The sequence below is a fragment of the Pocillopora damicornis genome, chromosome 14, assembly GCF_964200805.1.
Source record: "Pocillopora damicornis chromosome 14, jaPocDami1.2, whole genome shotgun sequence".
Taxonomy (NCBI): domain Eukaryota; kingdom Metazoa; phylum Cnidaria; class Anthozoa; order Scleractinia; family Pocilloporidae; genus Pocillopora; species Pocillopora damicornis.
The window spans coordinates 6,620,001-6,633,740 of record NC_142683.1 but is presented as its reverse complement, the minus strand read 5'-3'; the positions used below and the strand labels follow the sequence as shown (position 1 = coordinate 6,633,740).

The window sequence follows — 13,740 nt, the reverse complement described above, 5'->3', positions numbered from 1 at the left end:
CTCCCTTAGAAGACTTAACTTTTCCTCTTCAGCCTTCTGTCTTTTTTCGGTATATGTTTGTAGGAAAGTTAGCGTTTCAGTGGCTGACGAATGACCATTTCGTTTGCGCTGCCTGCGAAGTTTCAGTTCCTTTCTCTCTTGATTTCATCACCAACACCTTCATCACTGCAGTCTGAGCAGTTCTCGTTGTTAGTAGTGCTGCTGGTGGCTGATAGAGATTCTGATCTGGATGCCTGACTTTCACTTGATGCATCGAATGTAAATGCTGGATTATTATAACTTTAGGATTTTGGCCAAGGCAACCAGCCATTTTGTGGAGAAATTTCCAATCCTTTCTGCCTCTTCCCATTCTTTTATTGTTTTGTTCTACTTCTTTATACTTTTGTTCTAATTTTGTCCATTTCAAAGACACTGATCGCCACTGACAAATATTCCGCAATTCTTTCGAACACCTGCTTTTTAGTCATCTTTCCCCTCTTGGTGTTGAAAAGATGCTTGTGATGATTGTAAGTTTCTATTAGCAAGTGAACATACCGATCGACCCACTTTTAAAGGGTTTCCTGGTCAACAGTTGAGTCTGAATTGAAATAAATGATACACATTGTTCATTCTTGTCATTAGAAGGTAGAGATCGAGGAAACTGACGAGTGAAACTTTGAGGACCCCCCTTTGAGCAAATCAATAGTAGATTATTTGAACCGAGACAAACCTTACCTTTATGTATAACAAAATTTTCGTTCTGCTGGATATCAGGATATTTCGCATCAATTCTGCCCGGAAAAATTTCCGCACAGCTCCATACTTCATTATGCATGCACATCTTATTGGTGATACAGTGAGTAATAAAGCCCCATGTATGGATGCATAATGAAGTATGGGACTGTGCAGAAATTATGCCCCCACAAGCTAAGCACTGATACACTGGTGGTACTTCGCCCACCATTCCTGTTTTCCCATGTACCTACGTGAGCTCAGGTTCGGCAGGAAGACTAAGGCCGACAACTGTCGCAAATGGAAAACACAAGTTTGGATAATTTCGGAAATTCCATCTGAGAGGGTCCACTCAAAACGTATGCCTAAATTTTCGTAAACTTATCCCGGAACTTTTATCGTTCCATTTGATTTCAGACCGGAAATCTCGAAAATTTTGGTCGAATGGAAAGCGCCCCAGAATCCAATTGAGTTTCCAACGTACAAAATCTAGACTACCTTTGCATTGTTCAAATAAGCTCTGTGATTGGTCAGGAAAAACTTGCACCACCCTCACGACCAATCAGATCCAAGGCTAAACACCAATTGCGACGTGGCAACGTACGTTTTCCCGCGCTTTCAGCTGATTGGTGAATGATTCCCCCCTTTTCTATAGTCCCTCCTTGATACTCTGTTAGAAGCGACTGACAGAACAACCTTGTTGAGCACATTAAACATTACCATGCGAGCAATAATTTTCAGTATTTTTCATTTGAACGCCACAAACCAGAACAAGTAGGAGCCTTAGCTAATTTCTTTATTTTTGGTTTTGGTGGTGAATCCTGGAGGAATAACAAGAAGAGTTGACTTCAGACTTCACCCTAAGTGGACAAGGAGGTAGTCGGACTGTTCGTTTTTCACCTATTTGCTTTTGTTTTTTAAATCTTTTTTCTGTTGGAGGAGGCCAGAATTAAGATGACTGACGTCTTAAAAATTTTTTCCTAGATAGTGTTAAATTATTGCTGCGGAGCCATTTTAGTTCAATGGCTGTGTAGAAGGTGAAATAAAAGCTGTGTACTTGGTCAGTTTCCTACCTAAACCTGTGAAATGTGTAACTGGTTTGTTTACAGGCAGCCCAATTTCACAATGTTAATGCGCTGATCAGTTGGAGGTTTTAAACTCTCCTCCCCCCTCCTCCCCCGAACAACCCACGGGTATTTTACCGTCGTCTGTGCCCGGGGAGTAGGAAATATGAACCTAGCCTTAGTAGGTGGGGCATTTAAATCGGAAGTGTCAAGGCTCTCCAAGCGTAGTACGCGTGTTTTAATTCAGTAGTTTGAGATGAAAGAGTTTGCTATCGAGAGCAAATGGCTTAGAAAGACAATTTTCATATCGCAGACTTATGCTAAGAAGTGAAAAACCCAACAGCAGCACCAAAACCTGATACGTGACATCGCTAAATTCTACAATATTCTTTGATCTCAAACTTACTTCAGCCTGAAGGTTTGCAGGAGGGTCTCAACTAGGACAATCAGGGGCTAACCGTTAGCCATAAAACAATAACAAAATGTATCTGTTAGGAGTAAAGATCGGCAAATTGTAACCTTTAGTCGCTTTAGCGACTAAAAAAAGCTTTAAAAAGCCACACGTCATTGAGACTCTTTACTAATAGTCTTGTTTTGTTGGAAAAGGGGACATGAGTTAATACTGATATCGTTATAACAAATCCTGATGACAGGCATCTGTTTTAAACAAGTAGCTTGTGTCAATGAATCTTGTGCAAACACCTCGTGCACGCTTCTAACTACATCTTTTTTTCTTCCAATAAATTTTTTTCCACTTGGTCTTGAATCGTTGACCGGCAGTCAGACAAAGTATACGTAACGATTACTCGCCTAACTTCATAATCGATATTCAGGAAAATAGCATGACTTCGCGCTATTTATCGACGAAAGGACTTAAAATGTTTAAAATAATCGCCTGAATTTTGAGGTGTTTGTTGTAGCTAACAAAAATCTATCGAGCTCGTTACTAGACGTCGTCGAAAATATCTTCCATCTGTCCACTGCTATGCAAACGATACCCAACTCTACGTCTCTTTCCGCCCCGCAGATGAGACAGGTCACTTGGATGCATTACTGCTATTGAATGTTGTATTAAGGCGATCAGGTGTCGGATGCGTGAGAACAAAGTATTGTTGAACGAGGAAAAAACTGAGTTTCTTTTAATTGGCACGAAGCAGCAGCTCGCCAAAGTTGATATTGGACACATTAAAGTTGGCAAAGTAAATATAGCTCCGCACTCTCTTGTTAAAAACCTTGAATTCTGGCTCGACTCAAACCTATCTATGGTCGATATTATCACCAAGACTTGTTCTGCAGCCTTTTATTATCTTTATAACATTAGAAGAATTAGAAAATATTTAACAAAAGAATGCACGGAGACACTTATTCATGGCTTTATATCAAGCCGCTTAGACTGTTGTAACAGCCTCCTATTTGGAGTTCCTGAGTGCCATCTTCACAAATTCAGAGCGTCCAGAATGAAGCTGCACGCCTCATATCCCAGGAGAGCAGATTTTGTCATATCACACCTCTGCTCAAGTCATTACACTGGCTGCCTGCAAAACATCGAATAGTTTTTAGAGAGGATGTCAGCATCCATCGAACAAATTTGAAATATTGTGGCAAGTCGCCCAAAATTCGTTTTCTCTCCTACTTTCATAATTTGTAGCCCAATATGTTCTAATAATTGTGGTGTAGTTTTTTTGTGAAAATATATTTTAGTTTTCGAGAAATGACTTTTTTGTTTATTTATGATTTTATTAGCTGTTTCGATGATCACGTTAATTATGCTCTACCACATTCTAGCCTGATTTGAGTTCCAGTTTATATATCTTCTCTATCTTATTATATAAGTTACGTGACAAGCGTGACACAGAAATTCAAAGATGAATCAACCTCCGAAATACCAAGAGATGGATCTTTTTCCTCTTTGCATGACATCTAGAAAAACCTTTCAGGAATTACTGCATTCAGAAACTAAAATGTCCATATCCATCAATGATTCCTTTGCCGGCTGAAGTCAAAGTATGGTTACAATAGTCAATTTGATTGACAAGCTGCATACTGATTTAGCTAACTGATCTGTTTTATAAGCGTCTCATCTTACATGCTAACATGGAGATTTGCTGTTTAGTTAAATCGCTTGTTAAAATGTGTGTGATTGTTAAAAAGACATTTCAAGTAACCCGCGGAGTTGCAAGTTTTCAGATCCAGAAAATGAAGTTGATCTTATATTGTCGCGTGTCGGTGTTCCAGCGGATTTGGACCCCCCCCCCCTCCGCAGATTTGGACCCCCCAACAAAACTGAGTGAAAACATCATCCTTAACGTTCTAGTAAAAATGGATGGTACTTTACGTTCCAGTGCGTACTAAAGTATGTTTTTAATTCAAAACATGCGTATCGTTAATGCATACGAACTGGCATCCCCACGGATGTTCCTTTTGACCAAGGGAAAATGGGCAAGAATTTAGTTTAATGTCTGGGTCGTTTTTGAACCTTTTCCGCGATAGTCGAACACCGCTAGATTCAATAAGAGACAAACTTGTGACACTAATTTATTTTGTTATTGTTCAATGTCTGAGTGTTGGGACGACGTGGTACAGTACGAGTTGTGCGAGGAAAGGTTACACATGAGCTGCGAGGGATTTAAGACTGCCCTGGAGGGCGAGCGGCTCTGCATTATGAGATTGCCAGACTCTAGATGTCTTCGTAATTGTTAAGGTGTTATTTCGGATCCCTCGACAGATAATAATCGTTAAAATTAGAAAATAAGATTGAGTTCGATGTAATAGTCTCCACTTTTGTTAAGACGTTGACATTAATATTGATTTGCATCTGAAAATAAGCTGAGAGTTCCAATAGTTCAGAACAGAAACATTTTTACTTATCATAGGCTTTACGAACGACTTGTAATACGAGTAGTTTCTTCGTTCTTGTTCAAAAACTGTTTAATGTTATTATTTTAGAAAATCAGACTGAGTTATTTTTGTGACTGGACGCAGTAGTCTCCACTACTGTTATGACGTTTCGTACCAATATTGATTCGCATCAGAAGAAGCAAAGATTTATTGTAACAATTTCAATAGTTCGAATGCAGTAGTTTTTTCACATCTAATTCCTCGCTATAATGAATGCAGTAGAATTAGAACGAAATGGCTGTTTTTTTTAACCTTTATTGAGGAAATGTTGTGTTGTGATTGAAAAGAACATCGACATAAAAGCTTGCAAATAGAATTAGTTACCAAATATGATACAAAGGATGCTTAAAAGGAAAGTTTGGTAGGGGGTCCAAATCTGCGAAGGGGGGGGGGTCCATATCCGCTAGCGGATTTGGACCGGGGGGTCCAAATCCGCTGTGACACCGGCATCTTCCAAACGCCAAAAGATATCGATGATTTTACAAATTGCCCCACTCACAGATCAAATCTCGGTGTTGGGTGGAATCGTGGTTCCAATAGCAGATGTAGGGTGCCAAAAGAAATGTCCGGCCATGGTAAAGGTAGGGTTAAGTCGATTCCAAGAGCTGATAGGGGAATTGGCAAGCGTGTATCACAGATATTACTCAAGATATCTGGAAAATTCGTACAATCTGGCTTCGGTAAGTAGGCTACTTACCACCATGAACAAAATTACGAGTGACGTCAGACTTAAGTTTCTATTGGGAATTGGTCAATAGGCTAGCAAAAATTAAACAGAGGCGGAGTTTTCTGAACTAATGTCCGAACACTTTGTTGGCTTTCCGCCGTTTGGGGGGACGCGTAGTTATGCACACGGTGGTAAAGGGCTCTTCCGCACTAGCAGCTAGACGCTGACAAAACTTGTTCCTCTTCGCCAAAAATCACATCAGAATTTGTCCTTGCTAGATGTCACGTGTCGCTACACTTATTAGCACCCACGGGGGAGCCCTATACATAGGAGGGTGGGGGTGCGCGCCTGGAATTTCAAACGATCGCTATAAATTATAAAAGGTACTTAAGTCTTATTCGTGTGGGAGTGGCAACAATTAGCCTGCAAAAACAAGTGTTTATGTCCTTTTCTGTCTTTTTCAATGCTTCCCTCGCTCCTGCAGAGGACTCATACAAATATGAGAGCCGTGCTGCGTTTACATTGCACAGGTAGAAAAGGTCGTCCAGAATGAGTGTTTCGTTCTGTGATGAAAACCCCAGTAAATTAACTCAGAAATGACTCGTTTCGAATAAATTTTACGCTGGTTATTATGTGGCAACCGGTATGAACTCGTTCTTGTACAAAACTTATTCGGACATCATGTAAAAGGCCCCTAAAAGTTTTTATTCCCAGAGCATCACGCTTTGCGCGCCTGTCTGAATACTAAAAATTTCAGTGGCGTTGAAGAAACAACCCACTTTGAACTGCTTCGCTGTCCCTGAAACAACGATTAGTGAAGAAAGTACAGACTTTAATATTTTCAATTCAACGTAAACAAAAATATTTATACATGGTAAATATTCACTTGTGTTGGTATCAATTATTGCGTGACTAGCTTATGATATAAATAAAGGAGGGGAAAACACAACGCAAAACCTGGACTCCTGTCAAAAAGTAATACCCAGGCGTAATATAATGATCGAAACGGCTAATAAAATCATAAATAAACAAGGTAAGAGTGTTATGTTTGACTTTTTTACAAATTGTAGTGATTTATGCCAATTAACGGTGGCGACAAGTAGGCGCACCATGTATATTTCATAGTCGCTATCAAGTAAATTTTGCCGGACTTCGAGTTCGTCTCAAGATAGAACAACACAAATACACAAAGAAATTTTTACAGTAACTTAATAAACATCCTTTGGTTTGTTATAAGCTTGAAGCTCAGTAGATTCTGTCATATCAGTCATTGTTAAAACTGTCTTTGTTTTGATGCTACTTTTCGACATAGGAAAAGTATGTCGGACAAAAATATTCACCAAAATATAAACATGTCTTTGCCAACTTCAATAACGACAGGGGATTAAGTTTAGATGATAAAACAAAGGATTATGTTCACAGAAATACCGTAGGTCCAGTACATTCGTTACATGAGGTCACACAACTCGGGTAATATTCACGGTGAAAATTTGCATATTTGAGCGGTCGAACGAAAAAAGTCATTTCTTGAAAACTACAAAAAAAACTACACCAAAATCATTAGAACATATTGGACTACAAAATATGAAAGTAGGAGTGAAAAAAGATTTGGGTGACTTGCCGCTGTTTGTTTGATGCATGCTGACATTAGCTCTTAATCACTTTTAAAGCAATACATGGTCTTGCCCCGGCCTACATAAGTGAGCTGATTTCTGTTAGAGACACCGATAGATATGATTTACGTTCCAATGACGGCTTACTCCTTGCTCCTTGCAAGGGTAAAAACCCTCACCACGCTCGGCGATCGATCTTTCCATGCGGCTGCCCCTAAATTTGTGGAACGATCATCCGGGCTCTATCTGAAACGCCCAATCTTTAAACAAGTTTAAGAAGGCCATTAAGACTTTTTTATTTGAAAAAGCTTTTTAATTCTTTGTATCTAATTTTATATTTTTACATCTTCTTAGAGAATATTTTTTTCCTTTTTTTTTCTTTTTAGTTTTTAGTATCTATGTAGGGTTGAATTTTGAACATTTAATTGTAATGCGCAATTGAAAATTCTCATATTGATAATTGCGCAATATAAGTCTATAAATTATTCTTATTATTAGGAACACCTGTCCTACTTTGTAATAATCGTTGCACTCTGTAATAACTGTCGCACTTTGCAATAAAATTGTCGCACTTTGTCAGGATAGATCATCATCCCTGTCAATAAAAATAATAGTTCCGAAAAATGTCACTCACGTACGACACCTTAGTCAAAGCCTGCGAATGCTTTCAGCTTGCTTCAAACTATCTGAGTAAAGGTAGAAAATAAAAATTATAATTCTTATTTGTAAATAAGCAAGCTTTTTAATTACCCAACTTGTAAAAACTACTTGAGGTCTGCTATTGTCAGACGAAACCCGTAGGAGATTTTAAAAACGTTTTCACTTTTTTTGGTTCGCCCAATGCCGCTAAATAGGTTATCATCGAATAAAAAGTGTTAAAAAACGAAGCCGAATTTTCGAAGCGAAATGAATATGACCGCTCTTAGAGAGACTGGTTTATCACTGGCACAATTTTGTAAAAACGTGCGAGAATAATCAAGATATCCCGCTATTGTATTAATTAAGATTAGTGCCACACTTCATTAATTTAACACAAAAACTATGAAAACATATTGCTCTGAGATAAAAGTTATCGGGGCTACTTATCATATCAAACAAGAAACAAATCGAGAGACACGCAGAAAGTTGCTTTGTGTGATAAAGTACTCACAACTCGGTTATCATTGATGTTTAGCACAACCCACTCTAAATTTAAAGACATATTTCAGCAGAGGTAAATTAAGCTTAGTTGAGGTAGGGTAAGTAATCTCTTTTGCATGTATAAGATCATGTAACAAGTTTCTCTCCTTTCTTTGTTTTGGTTTTGTTGCGGAAGTATTAGAAAGTTGGTCTGGTTCGTTCCTAAAAATTGTGACGACAAAATAAGTTCTGACGGTTACCAAAGGGGGCAAATGTTTCTAATGTCGAAAAAAAAAGAAGAAAGATTGGCCAATATAGAATTGCAGTTCATGTCTAGTGTGCATACATCTGGGTATGGATTCATGATCACGCAAGGAAGTTTGGAGAGGACGAGAAAAGCGCGATAGTCGCTCGAGGCGCAGCTGAGAACAATGTTATCTGCTTTAGTGCTCTATGACGTAGCTAACACAACTTGTGCACGAAAATAGCGTTTTATCCCAGATGTCGGTTTTACCAGATATTATCTTGTTGTTCGAAAAGTCGGTGCCACAAATAAAATGCAAGAGAAAATGATTAAGAACTATTTCTAGACCAATTCGTTATTCGAACAAGAGCTAATTGATAGAAGAGAGAAGCGAGAGTCATTTATTCAGTGACCTTATATTGTAATATTTTTCGAGCTTTGTTAAGGTTATTTTCACGACCAGCCTGGCGAAGCTATTCCGCTCTTCTATCCAACACCTGCTTGGACGGTACGAAGTAAAATCTTTGTCCGGCACAATGGAACGGCTGCAGTCCTTGTTCTTCAAGGCGATTTAGCGATAATCATAATTTTAAGCCTTTCTAGGCCATATTCCCCTTCATGTTTGTTTCGGCGTAAAACCGTTCGAGCAAACTGTTCAGCCGGCTCTTAGTGTTCGATTTGTATAGGTAACAACAAGGTTTTGAACGCAATTTGGTGTTAATAAGCACGAGTAAATGGATTTTTACTAAAAGCGGTAATGGAGAATAGGGAATATGGAATAGAGAATGGGGAATGGCAGACCTTTTTAATCTCAAGATTTCAGTGTTTTTGATACATAACACTTTTGCTATAAAGAAATTCAAAGTTACTTCTGAAAATCAAAGAAAAAACATCCTACGCTCCGTGTGATGAAGAATTCATAACTTGACTATCATTGGTGTTTAGGAGCAGCACCTGTCGACATTTTGTGCAACCCAGTCGACTTTAGGAGACATACTCCTGCTGAGGTAAATTGAGGCCGAAATTAGATATTTCTACTCCATCTATAAGACCATCTTAAAAGTTTCATTTTTTCATGTCTTTGGGTAAGTTTGCATGACAAAACCTCGTTATGGTATATAAAACTTTTTTTTCCACGGATTTTTATTTGGAGAATCCAGAAATTTAAATTTACGAAAATTGGAAACCTCGGAATGAAAGGTGCTGTCAGTACAAAAGTAAAGAAAACCAATATCTGACATCAAAACTCTTTCGGCTGTTTTAAATTACAACAATGAGCAAAAGCTAACGATTGCAAATGGGAAAATCATCGAAAAAAATAAACAAATACGGTAGATAATTTTTGTTTTACCCAATGCAATAACCGGAAACGATAATCATTTTTTTAATGAAAATAATTTTTTCCGGCTGATTTTATGGGACCTGGACTGTGTCTCGGTTCATGAAAAAGCAGAAGAAAAGCTCGGCAAATATCTAGCTTTCTTTACTCCACGCTTGTTTCAATAACGCATGTAAAGTGCAGTGTCACTTCTTAATGCTGCCGATGAGTAGTTTTTCATAACTTGATTGAACAGAACACGTTCATGTGTTTAATATAATACGTTCAACTGGTGTAGGCTACAACAAAACCTTTTTGGATTGAGTTATCCTTCTAAGGTGTAAATTGAAGTATCAATTTGACTGAAAATCCATAAATAACTTAATCTCAGCATTTTTAACTTTGTTGATAGGTGCTTAATCTGTGTGCAGCAATCGGCACCTACATTCACCTCAGAATGAATCCAAAGTTCTGGCTGGCAACCATGTTTGTGATGTCCCGGATTGGTGTACTCAACGCTAACAGCCGATGTCATGTAACTGAAAGCTCCATCGACGGAATGTACCTGAAAGGTCACGTGTTTAAAATGTATCGCGATCAGTTGCCCAGAGAGTGTTATTTCCGGTGTGAAGAAGAAGTCACGTGTCAGAGTTATAATGTCATCATTGGTCAAAACATCTGTGAACTGAACAATCGTACAAAGGAAGCAAGACCGGAAGATTTTATGCCGGATCAGAGAAGATTTTACATGAAGCGTTCTAGCAACCGAGGTACCTTTTACGTTCCCTCGACTAACTTTGGAATTTTCGTTTCTGGGCAAACTTTTTAAATTTTTCATTTGCGATTACAGAAAACTCAGAGAAACAAAATTTATAGATTTAGATATGTTCCTATGGCGAGCCTTTTGATGATTCAATTTCGGGGATTGTTTCAATATTGGTAAAGCATTTCAGAATACAGAGACAGGTCAAAATTATAGAAACGACGTTTTGGAATCATCGTCTCATCAACGTCTTGACTTAAATATGAAGTCAAGCAACTCTTTTCTTTAGTCACCTTGAAAATTGTTTAACGATGATACCGAAATGTTGGTTTGTTTCGATGCTTTATTGTTGCTGTTTTCCATCTCATTTCTTAGTCTAGATCTAATAGAATTAGCACAGTTTTTATTTCTTTCTGCTTTGACGCAGGCAGGAAAGGCAGGAGGTTTTTTTTCTCTCCTGTCGCATCAGGAGGTATCGAACTGCATGATGATGTAAACTTCTTACATGAAATTCGTTTTTTCTGACGCAGTTCCCCTCGGATCCATGAAAGAACTTCCGGCGGAAACCTGTGGTGAGATTAAAGGGACTGAAGGGAACCAGATGGCTGACGGGAAATACTGGATTTACTCTGAAGAGAATGGGGAGGTCATCAAAGCTTATTGTAAAGGTAAATTGTTTAACTAAATTATTCATTCATCACCCTCCTTGACGTGTTCTCCTGACCCAACTTGCTTTTTTTAAACTTACCAAAATAACATCTCGTTACAGTGTAAAAAAGGGAATTAGAGTAAAAGAGGGGTTTGTTTTCAGTAATTCCAATAGCACTGTAAACTCCGAGGAGAAGATGAGTCAATGACATGAATTGTCACGGTTCTTTCCCTTATACAAATTAAACTGTTTTTATGGCGTATGGGAATAGATTGAAACAACTATTCAGATCACGACGCCGAGAAGGACAATGTTTTAACTTTTTTATCACTGGAATTTATCCTGCAAATGGCTGTTAGTTACCATTCCAAATGCATTGGCTGACTAGCTATTTTTTCTATTAATACAGTTTAATTAACTTTCAAAACTTTCTACCTATCCTATTGCTATATCTTAGAGAGCTGGCAAAAGATAAATGGTGAAAAAGCCATCTGCTTTGGAGCCAAAGATAATCAGTATGGTTCCTTCAACATGACAAAGAGTGGACGAGTGAAGACAATGAAGCTTATTTACAGGTCAGGGTCGGTGCGCTGCAACTATAAAACTGTTTCATCCTACTGGGGCTGCACCTGGCCAACATATGGACAAAATTTGATGACAATCATCACAGATGCTGATAAGAAGTCCATTCTGCCCCCTGCCGAACACTTGAAAGGTCATTCTGATAACAAGGAACACTTTTACAGTCTTCCTGGATATCACCATTATTCAACTGAGCTGGTTTTTCGCAACCTCGTCAATCCATTGTCTGTCTCGAGCAACCAAGAGATGCAGATATGGTACGGACAGGATTGGATGGACCTCGGAGAGAGAGACAACAGCGGTAAAACTTGTGTTGATGTGTATGCATGGTATGAGTGAGTCTGCCCACTGGAGATCTTGCCTTCGATAGCTCTAAAACGTAGAAGAAAAACATTAGATCACAAAAGTACGCCATTCATGCACAAGATCCCAGGTAACACTTTTAGGAAGACAAACCTGTTTCAATGTGTAAGGACCGCTATGTCTTCTTTCTATACCCGACAGAAAAGAGAAAGACCGAAGGGATCAGAATGGTTTTTATTGAAATGTCGCTCAAGATCACGGAGGAAGGCCTGATAATTTTTAGTCAATTAGTTTTGCTTAGTTTTGCTCAGCTTAGTACACTCCCTTGGTATTCATAGTTGAGCGCAATTTTAACTGTGTGAGAAGGTTTAATTTCAATAAATTCATACACATAAGTGTTTATTTATAACGGATTTCGAACTCAAGCTCGATTTCAAAAGAGGAGAAACTGGAAGCGAAATAAAACTAAACAATTCTGGAAGGCAAAAGAAAGGAATGAACACAAAACAAAAACATACACCCTTCCGAAAAATACTCTCCTCAGTTCCGTGAATCAAGTCTATTTCTGTAACATCCAAGACCTGTGATCCTTCCTAAAACTCCCTTAGACAATTCTTGGATAATCGAGGCCAGGAAAAAACCTTAATTGAGGGCACTTGACTAAATCAGTTTTATCCAGATGTGTTTTTGCTAATTGCTGAAATGATGTACATTTTCAAAAGCTATCAATAAAGAGAATTTATCTGTGTATACATTTTTATAAAAGTATAGGGCTAAGCAGAGTTTAAGGCAGTTTGTAACTATACGAGTGAACAACAATCGCGAAGCTGGAGTAAGAGATGTTAATCACAAACAGAATTGTTCGACCCAGTTTCCTGTTACCAGTTCATGAAGACTATCACATGCTCATCGATTACATTCATTCAAAACTGAAAATTTAGCAATGCATCATCTTTGCATGAACTTGACGCTTACGAATGAGTCAAAATATGCTAAACATGATATGTAAACTGCCCTTTTCATCTCTTAACGGTGGCCAATTGAGTTGATAACGTAAGGATTAAGAGTGCCAAGTCGGGATGTCCACGGATCTCCACGATATCAACGAGCGCTTTTCATTCAACTAATTTATTCTTTTAGAATAAGAGAGTTGGTAAATTTTGAGCTCGGTGAAGGTATAGAGAAATATGTTTTTCGTCTTGTCACGAGCGTGGGATAAAGAAAACTTTCTGAGTCCCCATGAGGAATCGAACCTCAGACCTTCGGATTCCGCGTGCCGATGCTCTACCACTGAGCCACATAGACTTTACGGTGAGCGAGGTCTATTACCATCGCCAGAAATCAAGGACATTTCGAGCCCGCTAACAATTATCAGCGGTTTATCGTATTACACTCCGGAACAATAGAATATCATGAGAATTCAATATGGCGGCGATCACGGCTCGATCTGCAAAGAAGAGTGTTTCGTACCATGAGTTATACAATTTGACCACAACAGATCTTCTATTTGATGAAAAGAAAAAGAAAAGAAGACCTGCAAGTATATCTTTGGGATTTTTCGAGGCAGAGCGATGACATGATGTCAGAATTTTGATTTGCTTTAATTTAATTTTCGCGCTAAGACTACTAAATTTGCATTCAATGCCTGGCATATTTTTATTCCGAAAAGGACCTGAGAACTAATTTATTTCCCTGCAAGAACATAAACAAATATGGCCGACGATTCGAAGATCAGCGTTGCTCGTGTTTAACTATTTCAGTCATAGTTTTCAACATGGCGTCTTGTCACTTACTCAACATGGAAATTAA

The 13,740-nt window shown here is 38.4% G+C and overlaps 1 protein-coding gene across 1 annotated transcript; it reads left to right on the top strand.

Annotated features, from left to right (window-relative positions):
• Positions 1 to 8,040: 8,040 nt before the first annotated feature.
• LOC113665506 (uncharacterized) lies at positions 8,041 to 12,681 on the top strand. The gene is made up of 4 exons (XM_089193202.1): positions 8,041 to 8,186; positions 10,047 to 10,404; positions 10,928 to 11,065; positions 11,504 to 12,681. Exons 2-4 carry the CDS (start codon positions 10,092 to 10,094, stop codon positions 11,965 to 11,967), a joined length of 915 nt encoding a protein of 304 aa, XP_089049328.1. The 5' UTR covers positions 8,041 to 8,186; positions 10,047 to 10,091; the 3' UTR covers positions 11,968 to 12,681.
• Positions 12,682 to 13,740: the final 1,059 nt, after the last annotated feature.

What these genes read in the sequence shown, in the direction of transcription:
- LOC113665506 (XM_089193202.1), top strand. Translation starts at nt 10,092, where the DNA reads ATGAATCCAAAGTTCTGGCTGGCAACCATGTTTGTGATGTCCCGGATT. An exon ending in GAAGCGTTCTAGCAACCGAG is followed by an intron (nt 10,405 to 10,927) that starts GTACCTTTTACG and finishes TTTCTGACGCAG; the next exon opens with TTCCCCTCGGATCCATGAAA. An exon ending in CATCAAAGCTTATTGTAAAG is followed by an intron (nt 11,066 to 11,503) that starts GTAAATTGTTTA and finishes GCTATATCTTAG; the next exon opens with AGAGCTGGCAAAAGATAAAT.